At 53.8% G+C, this 17,437-nt stretch overlaps 1 protein-coding gene across 1 annotated transcript in view; it reads right to left on the bottom strand.

The window, feature by feature from the left end:
- Positions 1-2,273: 2,273 nt before the first annotated feature.
- TCF7 (transcription factor 7) overlaps positions 2,274-17,437 on the bottom strand; it is a 30,564-nt gene continuing 15,400 nt past the window's right edge. The window contains exons 4-11 of the mRNA XM_052643294.1: positions 10,298-10,406; positions 9,415-9,505; positions 7,878-7,970; positions 6,671-6,790; positions 6,082-6,244; positions 5,862-5,969; positions 5,320-5,368; positions 2,274-2,485 (exon numbers count right to left, since the gene is read on the bottom strand). Of these exons, the coding sequence (XP_052499254.1) occupies positions 2,406-2,485; positions 5,320-5,368; positions 5,862-5,969; positions 6,082-6,244; positions 6,671-6,790; positions 7,878-7,970; positions 9,415-9,505; positions 10,298-10,406 (813 nt within the window). The 3' untranslated portion in view covers positions 2,274-2,405. The remainder of the gene's footprint in view (positions 2,486-5,319; positions 5,369-5,861; positions 5,970-6,081; positions 6,245-6,670; positions 6,791-7,877; positions 7,971-9,414; positions 9,506-10,297; positions 10,407-17,437) is intronic.

Here is a 17,437-nt window from a genome sequence, read left to right as displayed (position 1 = left end):
TAATGGTTGACTGACCTTTTGAGCTGGCTCTGTAACTTCAGAGGTTTTGTATAAAATGAATACTTCAGGGGCTTCCCTGGTGGTCTAGTGGCTAAGACTCTGCACTCTCAAGGGTGGGGGCACCGGTTCCATCCCCGGTCAGGGAACTAGATCCCACATGCCGCAACTAAAGTTCCTGCATGCCTCAACTAATTACCCGGTGCAGTCAAAGAAATAAATTAACATTAAAAAAATGAATACTTCAGGAAATACATCACACATCTTGCCAGTCTTTGGGAGGAAAGGGTGCTTAAAATACCCGTCTTTTGGATTTTACGATGATACCAAGTTATAAAAGATTGTTTTGTGTTCATGTTTTTCTTAGAATAGGATATGCACTTGTCTTCTCTTTGCCTTCAGAGGGAAATTGAGCCCAGTGATGTGTGCCTGTTTCTGGTTGGGTTGATTTAGGGGCTGTGGGTGGCAGTTTCCAATCCATCCCCGTATAAGCAATGGGGGCAGGTTGGCCTGTGTCTGCATCAGTGTGAGGTCAGAGGACCAGCAGGGTTATGATCGCAGCTTGGAATGGGGGCTGTATACCTACCATGAGCTCTCTAGGTTGGAGCAGGCCCCAAGCCCCTTCAGGAGAGGTGACCAGAGTAAATCCCTGGCTCAAGGTCTTGAACGTGTGTACCATAGTAGAGAAGAAACCCACAGTTTTGTGACTGTGGAAAAGAAACAAGTGGCTTACTGTCAGTGAAACAGCTTATTGTTCAGAGGCAGGATTTGAAAAAGAAACCCAGTAAAAAGTATCTTTATTCTCATATCAAAGTTTTTCTGTGATATGCATTAACAATACAAAAATATCTTGAATATTACAATGGTCCTTTTTTCTCTCAAGACTTCTTGCAGCACTACACTAGAACATACGATCTTTGGATTCTGAGAAGCCAGTGGCTAAAGTAGGAACTAGGCTTTTGTTGAGGGGTGTGTGTGGGTACAAGGATAGCCCTTTCTCTTTGGATTCAGGCTACGTACAGTAAAGTGGAGGCAAAAAGAAAAAAAAACTAAATTAAATTAAATGTTTGTTTTTTAAGGCTCAGGGTTGAAGCTTGGCTCAGAAATGGGTTAAAGTAGGCTGTGGTGAAAACCCGATGTTCACCACTAGAGGTTTTCTGGGCTCCTGCTTTAGTTGTATGGTCTTCCTTCCTGCAGCCCCATAGGGAAACTGAAGCTGGCCTGCTTACACGCTGGAAAATAGGTACTGGCTGTCCTGAGGTTTGGTTTGCCCTTTCTTACAGCTGTCTAAAGAGCTGGCTAGACTGATGTGGATAAGCTAGAACTGGATCTGTGGACAAGGCTGTCAGAAGTGGGGAAGGATGCACACTGGTTTTGAGCCACAACTGACTTGAACCAGTGACTAGGGCATTAGGTATCAGGGCTTCTAGTAGGTTACAGTCCACGGGGTCGCAAAGAGTCGGACACGACTGAGCGACTTCACCTTCACCTTAGGGGGTTGAATTTCTCAGGAAACATTTCCAAGTAATTTGAACTATAGCCACAAACGCTCACCACCCACACTTGCCTGTAAGGTAGTGTCAGGTTATTCCAGTTGCTGGGCTGATAGGCCTAAATCTAACCTATTCCATTCACTTATTGAAAGCTGCTAAAAAGAATGTGGGCAGAAGCTTCCCTTGGTTCAGCTTACAGATAGCAGATGGATTTCTGTAAACAGGGCTTCTCCAGGCCCTTAAGAGAGAAGCAGTGTCATCTTGAGCTTTGTGGTTGTGACCATGCTTACATGTTGTTTGGTAAACCAGCTGGTTCTTGGTCCATGAAGTATCTGGTACAGGGAAGGTGGGGCAGTGGTGGAGGGGATGAGTACGGAAAGCAGCTGGGCTCAGTCCAGTCCATCTATGACCTATAGAGGAAAAGCAAGGGGGGGCAGGGGCATCTGGCTGTCAAGACAGAGGGAGGGAGCCTGCCCTAGGCATGGGGGATGCCCCTGACGAAATGACACAACACAGATCTGATTCCCATCACTTGGAGCAGTTTGAATTGAGGGCCCCAGGTTTAGGCAGAAGTTGTGCAGACTCTGAAATCTCCAGGGCCTGAGCTGTGGGAGGGAGCCAACAGGCCCCCTGGCCGGTTTCCACCTGCTTTGGGACTCTGTCGTCTCCTCTCAGAGGGTGAGCCCCTGGAGGAAGCCATGTGTCCTGTGCATACTAGGCTGCCTGTCTCTGAGATTCCTGTTGCTGTACCTGTGTACTCTGCTGGTCGCTCTGAGGGGGCTGAGAGGCTGAGAGTGGCTGAGAGGCCTGGTGATGTAGGCGCTGGTTCTGCAGGGCTAGCAAGCAGTTCTGTGGGGAGGTGGGGCAGCAGGAGGTACGAGGGCGAATCCTGGGGAGTTGGGGACCTGGGGCAGCCTAGAGCACTGTCATCGGAAGGAACGGGGCTGGGGCAGCGGCCTTCTCCGGGTAAGTACCGAATGCATTTCTTTTTCCTCCTAGGAATAGTGAAGAGAGTTATCTGTAAACAGAGGGTGAATTCATAGTCATACACCACAACCAAAAAATGCTGTCCTTGCACAGGCCTATCTCCCCATGACTTACATACATATGCCTATGCCTTAGGACTTAGCATGGCAACTGCTGGGCCTGGCCCAGACCGTGGACAGGTGCAGTTCCCAACAGAGCCACTAGATGGCACAGGGACCTTTTGTAGCTCCATGTGTGGGCTGCCTGCTGTCTTCCAGGACAGCTGTCTCCCAGTCTAGGCTGTTGCAGCTTGCTTCACGTGTTTGTGAAGCTCAGATCTGATTAACGTGTGCTTGTGGCTTCTAGCCCTGAGCATGTCAGATACTTAGAGCTAGGCTAGGAGCAGAGAAGGGGAAGAAAGGGAATTGCCTCACCTATTCCTACCATCTTATTTTCTGTTTGAGGACAGGGCTGCCTACCATCATGTATACATATGTACATACACTTATTCCCCCAAATTCCTCTTTGTTCTTGGACAGGGAACGTGGGGGTACCCTTCGGGGCTGAACAAGTATTCCTTAGAGTCAGTGAACTTACTGCCTGGAGCAGCCTCAGCCTTGGCCCTGGCAGGCCTGGCCTGAGCCTAATATAGGTATATTTGGTAGGTATATTTTCTTTTCCCATATACAAATATTGTATGGTGAAACACAGGTTTAATGCCATAGGATCTGAGTATGGTGCCAAGGGTACCTGTGTTAACCTCTCCCTACATCTGGTCTCAGTAGGTCACATGGCTATTGTGCATTTGCCTTATTCAGGTTATTCTCTACTGCAGTACTACTTTGCTGTTCTTAGATTTGAGGCTCAGTATGGTACAACAGGGATCCCAATTTGACGTGAAGGAGCTGGTGGACCACGATGACGCCGAGGCCTGGGGACGGGCTTGAGCCACTTAAATGCTGTGTGTGAGATTTGTCTAATATGGGCCTGCTCGGCCTGATTAGCACCAGGCAGCCATTACCAGGGAACCCTGGGCACCAGGCCCCAGAGATGCCTTTTAAGCCTGCCTTTCCTTCCATCTAGGATATTCTCTCCTGTTCCTTCCACTTAGACCCAAGTGATCTTCCTCAGAAGCTGTGTTCATTCTCATTCTTAGGAGGCATTGGCTTCCCAGTCTGTGGGTATGTTGGGGGGCTAGAGGCCAAAGGAGGACAGCAGGCCCAGCAGAATCTGCAGAGTCAGGGAAGCAGCTTGAAGCAAAGGGAGGGTGGTGGTGGGGACAAACCCACCTGCACGGACCACACCAATCCGTCTGCTGGTTGAGGCCAAAGCGAGCACGGCATTTCTTAGGCGAGCCAGGGTCTGCTCACAGCCATGCCAGAGGGGCAGAGCAGGGCAGAGGGCGAGCAGGCAGGCAGCAGGGCAGAGCAGGGCCCAGAAAGAAGAGGTAATATCAGTGTTAGCCAGTCACAGATACCCCACAGTCCCTACAGGCAAGGGCCTCTCCATGGCCTGTCCAGTCTTAGTGGGAGGCCAAGGGCCCAAAGCCAAGGTATCAGAAAAGGCTGGCACCCAGCTGGCAGTATAGAGGCAGGGGAAAAATGGTGGGGGTGGAAGGGAGCAGACCCTATCAGGCCGGCTCCTCTCTGCCTTGTGGGGCCCCCTGCAGCAAAGGGGCTGAGAGAAGGGCCTGAGGGGCCCATGGGGATCAAGCTTCTGCCTTAGGGCTTCCCATCCCCTCCCCCAAGGTCTTGCCCATTTTATCCATCTATTTTAGCCGTCAGTTTTTCTTCAGCTTTGCCAGTGCCCAGTCCTGCCTGACTGATTTCCCCTATGTTATAGCTTAAAGCCTATGCTACACACAATTGAACATTGTCCAATTTAGAGAAAAGACTGAGGACTCTATTGAGCCCCAGTGCTAGCCTCCTGTGTGGGGGCAGCACAACCGAGAAAGTCATTCATGGATGTGGAGTGTGAATTATCAGAGTTGGGTCAGGAATTCACCCACAGGAAGATTACCTAGAGCAGGGTATGGCTTTCCTGGGTCCTCATGGAGTGTACTTGGCACCTCCACGACAAAGAGGGGTGGGGCAATAGAGAACTTACTAGGCACCAGCCAACAGGCTGTGTGACCATAGGGCTCAGGCCTGGAGCGTGGCTCGCACTCCACCCAGAGACCTCCACGGACTAATCTGGATGCAGTGTTTGGGTTTAGCCTTGATTCACACACTCAGTTCCTTACTAGGTTCTCTGGCAGAGGGTGGCTGTTAGGAGGGCTTACAAAGGAGTGTGTGTTTGTGGTGGGTCACAAACCATTGCTGCAAGAAATGGCTTCGGGCTTCCCTGGTGGCTCAGTGATAAAGAATTCACTGGCAGTGCAGGAGACATGGGTTTGATCCCTGTTCTGGGAAGATCCCACGTGCTGCAGGGCAACTAAGCCTGTGCACCACAACTGTTGAGCTGGTGCTCGCAAGCTGGGGAGCCACAGCTACCGAACCCTGCATGCCCTAGAGCCTGTGCCCTTAGGCGGAAATGAAGGCCCAGCCCAGCCAAAAATAAAATTCTGCTGGTCTTCCCTGGGACTTAAAATAGCAAAGAGTATTAGTCACTCAGCCATGTCCAACTCTGTGTGTCCACTCATGGTGCCAGTCTCCTCTGTCCACGGGGTTCTCCAGGCAAGAATACTGGAGTGGGTTGCTGTTCCCTTCTCCAGGGGATCGTCCCGACCCAGGGATCAAACCTGGGTCTCCTGCATGGAAGGCAGATTCTTGACCATCTGAACTCCCTGGGATCTAGTGCAGCTCTTTCTCTGGTGGGGCTTTGATTTGTGAGGTGCAGGCCTAGCTCTGAGGGAAGGCCTCACCTGAGTTGGATTCTTGGTGCTTTTCCCTCGACCGTCTCTTCTTCTTCCCCTGCAGGGAACAAAGTGGATGCTCAGGACTCTGGATGGGAGTTGGGACACCTGCAGCCTACTGCCTAGTCTGGCTGCCCCTGGGGTTCCCGGCCCACCATCCCCTCTGACCTGACCTGGGGCCCTGGTGTTTTCTTGACACCAGTTTTTGCTAGGTAACCACAGGGAAATTAGGGGCTCCTCCTCCCTTCCCCACACTGGCTTCCATTTTGAAGGAGGAGGTGACTTCAGGCTCATTTTCCTCTTTGTGCTGACCTAGTCAAATACTGCACAACGGCCCTGTGTGGAAGCACATCCTGGGGAGGGGACGGATGTGAGTCTGCCTTCAGGGCCGGCTCCCCTCATCTGAGCCTCTCCTGAGCTAGCCATCAAAAGTCTTGAGCCTCTGCTCCACCCTGTCCCCTCCTCCTGTGTGCCTTCAGGACAGCAGTCCTGACTTCCTCTGGGGTATGGCATGCAGAAGGCTCCCCTACTGCGTGTGTCTGGCCACTCACGTAGTTGTCCCGCGCCGACCAGCCTGGGTATAGCTGCATGTGCAGCTGCCTCTCCTTGCGGGCCAGCTCGTAATACTTGGCCTGCTCTTCCCGGGACAGTGCGTGCCACTGCAGTGGGGAAGGGGGGCAGATGGAGGATGCATCAGAGTTGGCAGGCTGCTCAGCGTGAAGGTAGTCAGGGTAGTCACCCCTACCAGCCCTCTTGCCCCCGCGGCCTCACCCGACGGCCCAGGATCTGGTTGATGGCAGCGCTCTCCTTGAGCGTGCATTCCGCAATGACTTTGGCTCTCATCTCCTTCATGTATAGCATGAAGGCGTTGAGTGGCTTCTTGATGGTCGGCTTCTTGGCTTCCTTCTCTGCCTTAGAGTCTGCTTGAGCTTTCCTGAGGGACATGTGAACACTCAGGAGCCCTCACGGTGTGCACCTAATGCGCCCCTCTCGTGTCCCTTGTGTCTGTCTGTCTCTGTCTGTGATTGGGTAGATATACTAGGGTTTTGTAAATGGTATCTTATTTTAGCTGCCCCAGAGTAGGTGAGCGGAGCTCACTATTGTTCCTTATAGGAATTTTGTAGCTAAGTAAGGAAAGCCCCTCCTCTCTGGGCTCAAACTAAATCCTTGTTCCCCATTCCATCCACCCCACTTCTGCTTCTGAGGGTCAAAAAAACAGTGGTCAGTGGTAAACTGCCACAAGATGGCTTGACAGGGGATCTGGCAGTCCCTGGAGGGAGGGCTTGGCCCTGGTGAGAGGAATGTGTGTCCTGGGGTCTGCTTATTTTCCCTCCCCGCCCCCAAGTGTTTGTTCACTCACAGGCTGCGGTCATAGGGCTGCAGCTCCTGCTTCCCTGAAGAGGGTACGATGGCTGGGTGGGGGATGGCTGCGGGGTGACCAGGGACACCAGAACCTAGCATCAGGGGTGGATGGGTGAACCTAGAGGCAAAAGAAGAGTTAACGCTGAGCCAGGCATCACGGCCCAGATCTGTGGACACACAGAGGCCGCTGCACAGCACGCGAGGACAGGCGAACGGTCACCCAACTCCACTGGCTGCATACAAGACACAGAAATACAGACACCTGCTCCCAGCACTGCCCAGACACTGCGAGAATCTACATGTGCAGCAGATTCAGGTGCTTCCTGGCGTCCTGAATAACTTGTGAATCTGTCCCCTTCTCATCTGCTCTCACCAGCTCAGCCTCAACCTGCAGCTCCCCTGTGGGCTTCCTTCCTTTCCTCATTGACCTCTCCAGGTCTCCCTCCATACAACAGCACTTGAGTGCTGTTCCCCTAATGCTCATAGAATAAAACCCAGGCTTCTTCCTAGGGATTGCACACCCGTTCCACACCCCATTTCCCATCACTTCCTGCCCCTCAGCCATCTCCGGCTGGTTGCTGTTATCTTTGTCCCCCTCGCTCAAGAGCTGTCCTCAGCTTGTCCTGACTCGTCAGACATGGCTGGGTCTCCTTGGGGCTTCCCCTTCACCCAGATAGCTGCTATATCTCTCCCTCCCACCCTGGGCTGGCGGCTCCAGTAGGTCTAGAAGTGTCTGCTGACAAACCTGTTCCATCCCTGGACAGGTCTGTCTCCGAGGAAGTGAGCTAAGTGAGAGGACACACATGGACACATAGTTCCCACTTGTACAGTATGGAGTCACTGAGCAGGTGGCCCCTAAGACATGTAAAAGGTGCTGCCTCAGTTTGGACAGAGCTCCAGGAATGTCCAAGAGAGGTGTCCTGACCCTTTTCGGGATGCACAAGAGGTGAGTGTGCACACACCTGCACACGTGTGCCTGCACGCTCTCTGGCTGCTCTGGTGCTTTGCACAGTATGACTTGGGCTTAAGCCTCCTACACTCCCACTGGCTTCACTCAGTCACAGGGCAGCTCGGGGCTGGAGAATGACAGACGGACGGATGGACAGACGACAAGAGGGCAAGCACTGGTCTGGGCATAGCCTCTTGTGGGCACTGAAGCCTGGGCAACAGGAAGCAGGAGCCTAGCTGCAGGGTGGGGGACTCACCTGGGGTAGGGGGCGCCAGGGGCTGCGGTGGGGGCAGGGAAGTGCTGTCTATATCCGCAGGAAGGGGACAGGGGGTAGAGAGGAGGGCTGGGCCTGTGGTTGGGAGAGATAGCTGTTAGCAGTCTGGCTACTGGCCAACTGTTAGTCTGACTACTGGCCAGATGTGGGGAAGGAGTTCCCCACTGTGCTCAGGCCTGACCCCTAGTGTAATAAGGTAAACTGGCTTCCACTTGGACCACTCTAGTGTATGTTTTAAACATCTGCCACCAGAGGGCAACCTTTCCCTCTGCAAGCTAACCTTTCTACTAGTGTCTAAGGGCCAGAAATGGCAGCACTCTCCTGGCACTGAGCTTAGAAGATCCCTGGGTCCCCTCCAGTCTCATCTTGTGAAATTTGGGCTTGATATTTCCATACCTGCCAATAGGACCTTCATGCCCACTGTTAACACTTAGGATTGTTCTGTCCCACTTTGCTTCAAACTCCTGGTCATCTGTCAAGGTCTTACTTGGCCAAAACAGCCTTTCTTCTGAAACAGCCCTGGGAATCCCAAGCTGGACGAGGTGTCCCCCCAGGCTTCTACAGCCCTCAATCAAAGCACTGCTCCCATGCTTTGTAACTGGCCTCTTGTCTGAGTTGTACACAAGGTGGACTGAGATATGAGAGGGCAGGGACCTGAGGATCAACCTGCTGCAGCAGTGCTTCTCTGGTGCCCAGAGCTTGCCTGCCACACGTCAATCCTAGGGGTAGTCCTGATTTGTATTCAAGGTGGAGCTTTATCCAGAGAGAATCTGGACATGGAAGAGTGAGCTGAATGTGGATAAACGACAAGTAGAAAGAGGCAGGCAGGCCCAGGGAAGCCAACCTTTTCTACTTTTGGGTGACTGTCCCAACCTAGAGAGGCCAGAGACCTGCCTCGGTCAAACTGCGGTTGATGAGCAAAAGGTCACATACCCTGCCAAGACCCTGCTCCAGCCAAAGACAGGCCCTTTGGCTCATGGTTGGATTTGCTGCATAGGATCCAGGCTGGCTTTTCCTGGCCCAGCATTAGTGGACTCTACAAGCAGGCTGCCAGGAGTTTGGACTGAAGCTGGCACCATACGGGCAAAGACGGACCCTGACCTTCAAGCAGCTCTGCCAAGGAGGGGACCAGCCGGCAGCAGACACAGACGAGTGGGTAGCATCCCCCTGTCCGCCAGGCCACTGAGAAACAGGGGCCTCTCCTGTGTCCCTGCAAGCTGCCACCTCCCTGCTCAGGCCTGCCTTTCTATCTCACACACTCATATGACCCTAAACAGCCCAGGGTTCCCCCATTCAAGTCTCAGACATTAAGGCGGAGCATGACAGGGCTGGGTCTCCTGCCTTTCCAAAGGGAGTTTGTGTGGCTGGCTGAGGTATGGCTAGAGGCGCTGGCCAACCCGTTACCTGTATAGAGCTGGCAGCAAGGTGCTCAGCACAGAAGAGTGGAGGAGGAAAGTGGAAGGGCGGGTATGGGTCCAGCCAGCACAAGGGGCCCCTTTCCCAGTGAGCCCTCACTTACCAGCTCACAGTGTGGGGGAGCTGTCCCATGCTGCCTGAGGTCAGAGAGTAGAAGCCAGAGAGGTCAGGGGTCTGCAGAGGCCTGTGAACTCCTGCAGGGGAGAGAGGCAGAGTAAGTGAGCTAGCCTGACCTAGAAGCCACTCCAGCTGGTTCCTGCATCCTAGAGCCTCCTGTGGGGTCCTCAAGATCCTGTGTCCCTGTGCTAGAGGCCCAGACATACTGGTCTTTTTAGGACTAGCCTGGTGTGATCAGAGTGCCCCATCTGCAGACTGTGGGCACAAGGGCAGATGGTTGGTGTGACTTGCTTGTGGACAGTGGCTGGGTAGTGGCAGAGCTGGAGTCATGAAGGAGTGGAAGACCAAACCTTGCCACGCCCTGGCTCATTGCTTATCTACAACTGGGGCCTCTCTGCTGGGGTCTCTAGCCTGGCTTTCTGGGCAGGAGGCAGACCCCTTGGCCCAGGAGCCTAGGGACCCAGGGCTCCACCCATTGCTCTTGCCCCCTCCTCCCCAGGGTTGAGTCAGCAGGTTTCCCACAGCCGACAGTGGCTGATTTCAGAATGACTTTGCCCGAGGCTGAGGTGAATCAGCCATCACAACCACCACTTTCCATTTTCTCACTGTGGGGAGGGAAAGACTACAAGTTCTCTATTTATCATCTTCACACAGAGGCCTACTCCCATACTGGCACTGGTTAGCCACTTAGGACTTAGTCTCCTACCTAAACCTCAAACCTTCAAATTTTGACCTGGTACCATCTTGCCCAACCCTTTGGTGCCTTCAAAAAAGGGTCTAGCCTCTTGCTCTCAGAAGGCAGGGACTTGATCCCCTTTCCCCGCCACTCCTCTGGGTCTTGTTGGGCCCTTCCCATCCAGGATCCATACCTTGCTTCTGGCTGATGTCAGCTGGTGCAGGTGTGGGGTGTGGGCTGCTGAAATGGTCATAGAGAGGAGAAAGTTGGGGGACGCCATGGGAAGGCTGACTGGCCTTGTTCTGAAAAACAAGGAGGGTGGGTGGGTGAATGTGGGAGACCCGAGGAAGGCACAGGACTGGGGTGCACATATGAGCAAAGTCCCAATTTGCTGTGTGGGGGTAGCCCAACCATCAGAGCAAAGTGGAGGTGGTCAAAACCACAGGCTTCACTGGACAGAACCCCACTCAAGCCACCCTGTGTCCAGTGGCTCTGTTGCCCCTCTCCACCACCCTCGCCCCAGACTTTACTCAAGTCCAATCTCCCAGAGAGTCTCAGTTTTTCTTTGCCCTCAGCTCTAGGAGGCATTTTCCCCCTGCCCAGGAAATTCTTCCTGTCTCTTGGTTTCAGAGATCCCCCAGTTTCTCTGAGGCCCAATTGCTTGTCTGGTGAGTTGCTCACAAGCCTTCAGCCTTAGGACAGCCTAGAGCTTGCTTTTCTCCTCTGGCCCCCAGACTGAGGGGCTTTTGTCTGACCCTCTGGAGCCACCACTTAAGAGGATTTTATGACAGTGGAGGGGGCCTTTTCTTTCTCAAGGGAGGTGGAGCAAGCTGGCTCCAGGTGTGGCTAGGCTCCCTCCAGAGCCAACCCACCCAGCCTCCACACTTCCTGTTTCCTCGGCACCACAGGACTCTTACTTTTCACACTGGTCACATGGATTTGTCATGAGATGACTCATTCAGGCTGGGACGGGGGCTCCCCATCAAAACCTAGCCACAGGGAGTGTGCTGCTCAGGGCCACGGCTCAGCTCTGCATATCCTCAGTGCACACCTTTGCTGGCTTGGCCCTGGAGACATCATCTAAAGCGCAAGGTTAGCACCACTTGTAAAAGCCCACCTATGGGGACGCTGCCGGCTGGGCTCACAGATGAGCAACCACTAACCCATGGCACAGAAGAAGTATCTTTGGGACGTATCTGGGGCAAGACGCTAATGATTATAGAGATTGTGGTCTTGGCTTCTTCCCAGCCCATAAGTGAAATTTCTCACTGGATGAATGTAGCCAGTATGATGGATGCGGCTCATAACCCCTTCATCACCAGCTTTGGGGAAGGTTAGGGTAGCTCTTGGTGGGAAGACCTGGCTTAGGTCCTTTGGCACTGGCTCTTGGCAGTCCAGGTGAGGCTAAAGGGACCGGCAGGTATGAATCACACTGTAGCCGTGGCAGGAGGTTCCCAGGTGGGCACAGGATCCCACACGTGTCTGCAGCAGTCCTGGCCACCATCTCCCCCACATTCCTGCCTCCAGGGGAGCTTCAGGCTGGGCTACAAGCTGCCCCCTTCCCCCCAGACTTTGGTAAGTTGCCGACATTACCACCTGTCAGCCTCCCGCTCATCCCTCTGCCATCCACCAGGAGGAGTCTTAGATCCCAGGGCTAATCAGCATGTCTCAGGAAGGTAGGAATTAATGTTCTAATAGTGCTGGCTCCTTTGTGGCTGGCATGGATTTGACACTACACCTACTTCCTGAGGCCAATGCCTCAGCTCCGACCAGAGCCTGCTCCTGAGCTCTTGGGGCAGGCAGGAGAGCTTTCTGAGAGCTCTCCACTGGAAGCCTGAGAAAGAGTCTGCCAACTAGGTTCAGTTCCTGGAGCTAACTTTATTGCCATACCCGGGCACCCGTTACCCTGTCGCAAATGGCTGTCATGACGACATGTAAGAAGCCCCTCATTCACCTTGAAGAGTGAGGATGAAACGCTACTCATAGTACCTTCCCTTTCCCTCTGGTGCCCGATCCCACATGGGCCAGACCCTTTGGTCTTATTATGCCAAAGGAAGTCTGCCTGGAGATGGCAGACATGCCTGGCAGCATCACTTGGGGAGACTGATGACAGGGCCATGTCATTTCCAGGTTTTGGTTGCTGTGACCGAAGGCCAGGCTTTCTGAGCAAGCTGGGGAAAGGAAGGTCCTGTCACTCTCAGGTCCTCTTTTATTCCCAGCACAGACCCAGACAACAGTAACAGGTTTGGATTGTGTGGGGGAATGGAAGGTGGAATGTAGGATTCTTGGGCCTGCAGGTGTCTGGCAGGAGAGAGAGGAAACCGGGACAGATATGGGATATGTGGGGAGTGTGATTTCTTCATGTACTGAGTTTTTGCCACATGCCAGGCCCTGTGCTAGACCACTCTTTATTCCCACTCAGGGCACCAGCAGACTGCCATTTCTCCAAGCTGTAAATGTTCCGGGTGTCACCTCATTTCTTGCTTCCCTTTATTGCACATCTCAGCAGGGCAGTCCTTGTTCTCTACCTCCAGTCCTCAGCCCTTGTTATCCCTTCATCCAAGCCAGCTTCTTGCCCCCGTCCCTTCACCAGATGACTTGTCAAGGTCCCCAGTGACTTGCACGTTGCTGAACGCAGCAGTCAGTTCTCAGTCTTCACTGTACCTGGCTTCTTGGCACATTGAACACAACTAACTTCTCCCTCCTCCTCGCAGTGGGTTCTTCACTTTGATTCCAGAATGCCACACTTCCTGATTGTCTTCTAACCTCTGAGGCCACTCCTTCTTGGCCTTGTTTCTGGCTCTTCATCATTTCCCTGTCCTGACCCAAGCGTGGCCCTCAGTTCTTTATCAATCCTCACCTCACAAGGGTGCTCTCATCCAAGCTCACGGCTTTAAACTTCATCTGATGACGCTACACCTGTATCTCTGCAGCCTTTACTTCTCCCCGGAACGCTACTCTCCAAATGCTCCCAAATGCAACACGTCCAAAGTAGAACCTTTGACTTTTTGCTCCAAACATTCCTCTCCATATTCCTCAGTTAATATCAACTCCGTCCTTCCAGTTCCTGAGACCAAACAGCTTGGAGTCATCTCTGATGCTCCTTTTTCTCACACTCCACCTCTAGTGTGTCAGCAAATCCTAATGGCTCTACTTTCAAAATATATCAGAACCCAACCGTCCCTTCCTCTCTCCCTGTGCCCACCCAGTCTAAGCCACAGTCACTTCCCACCTGGCGAATGCAGCAGTCTCCTGCTCCGCCATCCACAGCCATATAAATCACATCATGTCCCTCGTCAACCTGGAGCCTGCTCCAGACTTCCCCAGCCTCTACCACCCTAGGTCAGACCCTAATCACCTCTCCAACCCCAACACCTTCCTCTCTCCCTGCTCATTATGTCCAGGACTTTACCTCATTGCTTTAGCCTCCAGCCACCTCTTCCAGTTACTCCAGTGGTCATTTTTTAAGTGTCCCTAGGATATGGAGGAGCCTGGTGGGCTACAGTCCATGGGGTTGCTAAGAGTCGGACACGACTGAGCGACTTCACTTTCACTTCTCACTTTCCTGCATTGGAGAAGGAAATGGCAACCCACTCCAGTGTTCTTGCCTGGAGAATCCCAGGGATTGGGGGGGGGGGGGGGGGGCCTAGTGGGCTGCCGTCTATGGGGTCACCCAGAGTCGGACATGACTGAGGCGACTTAGCAGCAGTAGTAGGATATGAAGTGGGTTGGGAAGCACAGCTGCCAGGCTTGCTGACCTTTTCAGTGACCTTACCTCTGTAGGATCCAGGGCCAGTTTGCTCCTTGTAAAATAAGCATGAGCCTATTCAACCCTGCTACCTAATTGGTCACAGATGGAAAAATCCTGCTTTATCCTAGAATTATGGAGGCAGGAACCCAGGGCCTATGAAGGTAGAAAGCTTTCTAGAAACCTCAGTGGCCTCCTTAACCTGATAAATTCCTAGGATAGGGATTAGCCAGATCCGAGGCCTCGTGGCACAGAGGGAAGACGAAACTGGGACCTTGGTGGGGGCCTCCCACCATTTGCCATCTTAAGGGCACAAATGCCTGGAGCCCAGCGCAGGTGGTGGAGTGAACAGGTCCCTCCAGGCCATAGGGCTTTCAAGTTTAAACTGCTTCAGAGAAGGCCCTGCCATCCCACCTTGGTGCTGGCTTTTCAGCCCTCGGGTAAAAGCCTGGCTGGTGGAGTGGGCAGCTCTGAGCTTGGGAAATCTTAGGAGCAGAGCCTGGGGTCCAAGGTGCCAGCTCTAGGAGGACAGTCCCAGAGTGCTACCCTTCCCGGGCTGGGAGGGTGAGAGGCGGTATCTGCTCCAAGGCAAGGAGAGGATGGCTCCACAGTGGATTTCTCAGCAAACCACCTTCCCTGCAGACGGCTAGCATGGGCCAGAAGTCCTAGAGAGCTCTCTGACCTGACAGATGGCTAGAGCTGACCCTCCTCGGCCAGGCTAGTTAAGCTCCATGTTGTATGTAGCACAGCTCACTCTAAGCCGAGGAACCCTCAGAATCTAGCTCAGCCTCAAGCCTGGTATGTACGTGTCCAACAGGGGCAGGTGCACTGAAGCCTCATCCTGTCCACCAACCTTCCCTGGGAACTGGGGAAAAGCCTCATTAAACAGGAGGCTGCTGCCAAACCACAGGAGAGGTGCCAGGTGGGCAGAGGGGGCGCTGAGAACCTGCGGGCAGCTGGAGGACCCGAGGTGCCAGGGCTCCAGGGCAGAGCACTGAGGGCCTGGCCGGTCCTTCCCACGTCCGTGCAGGCTGCCTCTGAGTTCACTCCCCAGCCCCCTCCACGCCTGGTGGTGGTGGCTGGGGGGTGGGAACTGTCTGGCGCAGGACCTGGTGCCCCATTCCCCCCTCGGCCAACGGAACGTCCCGCTCCACGGCCTCAGCACAAGGCTGTCTCAGGGCTAGGCTGCCCAGACAGCAGGGTGGAGTTGCCTGGGGCCTGGCCTGCGTCTGGGGAACTTAGTGACTGGAGCTCCTCTCCTCCCCTGATGGTGACTGCCCCATTCCTAGGGAAGGAGGCAGGCCTTGATGGATTGTCTGCCACCCCTCGTCCCTGAATATCTGGATGGCACAGCCTCTTCTAACCTCTGCAGGCAGAGAGCTGGGCACTCATGGTAGCATGTATAAGCCAATGACAGACTCGACAGCAGACTGTATTCCTTAACCAGTACATTCCCACACCCTTGTTTTGACCTTTGCATCCAGCCCTTTCCCGTTTCCCTCCAGACTGCAGCACTCAGGACGAGTCCAGGACTCCTGGGCTGGGAGGCCATGCCTGCTGAGGCCTTAGCACAGGCGGACCTTCCTGCCTTGGCATTGCTCTTACTGTTCCTCCCACGCCACTTCAAAACCCATCATCCCAAAGGGGGTCCTCATCCTTCTGGGGTTAGCCCATGGCTGGAGATTCCTCACTCTGGTGCCCTCATATGTCTTCCTCCTGTTGAGCAGGCTGGAGCTAGGAAGGGGCCCAAGGGCAGGGCCAGGCAGGAGGAGGTGGAAAGGAGGGACTCCTGAGGTCGGTCTCCCCTGCTCTGGAGGCGAGCTTGGGCCTGGCTGCTCCGGCCTCCCTCTCCCCACCCCCACTTCCTGCAGGCTCAGGTGAAAAATAAACACAGTCGGCATTTTCCCTGCAGACCGCAGAGGTCCGCTTACAGGCTGTGTGCACCCTGAGAGCCCTTGCCACCGCCAGCAGAGAAACTCCCTCGCCTCTGACGGTTGACTCTGAAAACCCCCAAACGCTTGAGCCCCACAACACTTTCCCAGCGAAGAAAGTTGCTGCTTCCTCTGGTCTCAAGCCTGGCGGGGGTGGGGAGCGTGTGAAGCCTGACAGGGTCCTCCCAAGAAGGCCTCCCCTTGGCAGAGGACTGTGCCAGGAGAAGCACCCCCACCCTCCCTGCCCCTACTCAAACACACACATAAACACACTGTACCAGAATTCACAGTTGATCACTATCAGCAGACACATTCAGTCAGACTGTATTTACTAAGCTCCTACTATGTATCAGGCAAAAGAACGTTCTCGGCTAGAAGAAAGAGCATCTGCCAATGGCAGATGATTAGGAGAGGCATAGCTGTACCCTGTGCAGGCATAGTTCTGAGCGCCTTGCAGATTTTAACTCATAGACTCCTAAAGCAAACCTGTGATACAAGGTGTAATTATCCCCATTTGATAGATGAGGAAACTTGAGGCAGAGACATTACATAGCTTGCCAAACGTCACACAATTTGTAAATGGCAAAGCTGAGCTTCCTTCCACCCACCATGCTCCAGAGGCCCTCTGGCTGTCGTGGACTGACAAGGGGAAGCAGGGGAAGGAGCCCCAGTCCTCAAATCAGTCTCCCTGCTTCAGCCTAGTTGGTCAGTCACCCAAGTCAGTGCTTCCCTGACCCTAAAAAATGCTCCTGTAAGTCCTGAGACCCTGCACTGGGAGCTTCCCTGACAACAGTATTTAAGACATGACCCCCAGGTCCCCAGCTCACATCACTCCTCACCCTCTCACAGCCACACCCCAGCCTTGTCCAGCCTCACAGGCCTGCTTTTCTCTTATCCAGGCACCCAGCTCAACTTCACCTCAACACCTTTGCCTACCGCCTGCACGCTGCGCTCTCCTCCTAGCTTTCCATATTTCCTCCTACTCTTTGCCAGATTCCTTCTCATCCTGACCTCACTCTAAGGGCCACTTCCTTAGAAAGGGCTGTGACCTGGGAGGGGCTCCAGCAGCCCCGCAGGTGGATGTGCCTACTTGCTGCAGGAGTGGCTGGGGGTCCTGGAGGGCAGAAGGGGTTTGTTGGTCCTCTCTGCCTCTCCAGGGTCTGTACTTGGCTTGTTCACTAAGACTTTTAAACAAAGGCCTCTAGAAATTCTGGTGCCCCAGAACTTCTGCATGCCTACTCACTCATCCACCATGGACCTGACTCCAGTCTCTTGGCTCCTAGAAGGCGGGGGAGGGTATTCCTGATGCCTGATTTGAAGCTGGGGAAAGGCCTTTGGGGACAAGTCTACAGGAGTCAGATCCACACCTTGAACACAAGGTAGCCTATTGAGAGTGATTGCTCTCTGTGCCAAGGGCACAGACATGAAGCTGAGTACTGTAAACGCTCATTTGAGGCCAGCATTATCCTTCCCATTTTACATGTGAGGGAAGTGAGGCTGAGGGACACTGAGAAAGTTGCTCAAACATACTCCCTCGAGTCAGTGCTGGGGACCCCTTTAGGACTCTCGGGGTCTTCGGCGATGTCACACACAGTCTCATCTCTCCCCTCCTGTCCCTCTGCTCCAGCCACTGAGGGCTGCTGGCTCAAGGGCG

This window comes from Budorcas taxicolor, chromosome 7 (assembly GCF_023091745.1).
Source record: "Budorcas taxicolor isolate Tak-1 chromosome 7, Takin1.1, whole genome shotgun sequence".
Lineage (NCBI taxonomy): Eukaryota > Metazoa > Chordata > Mammalia > Artiodactyla > Bovidae > Budorcas > Budorcas taxicolor.
Note: the sequence above shows the minus strand (reverse complement) of the source record. Positions and strands in the feature narration are given on the sequence as shown.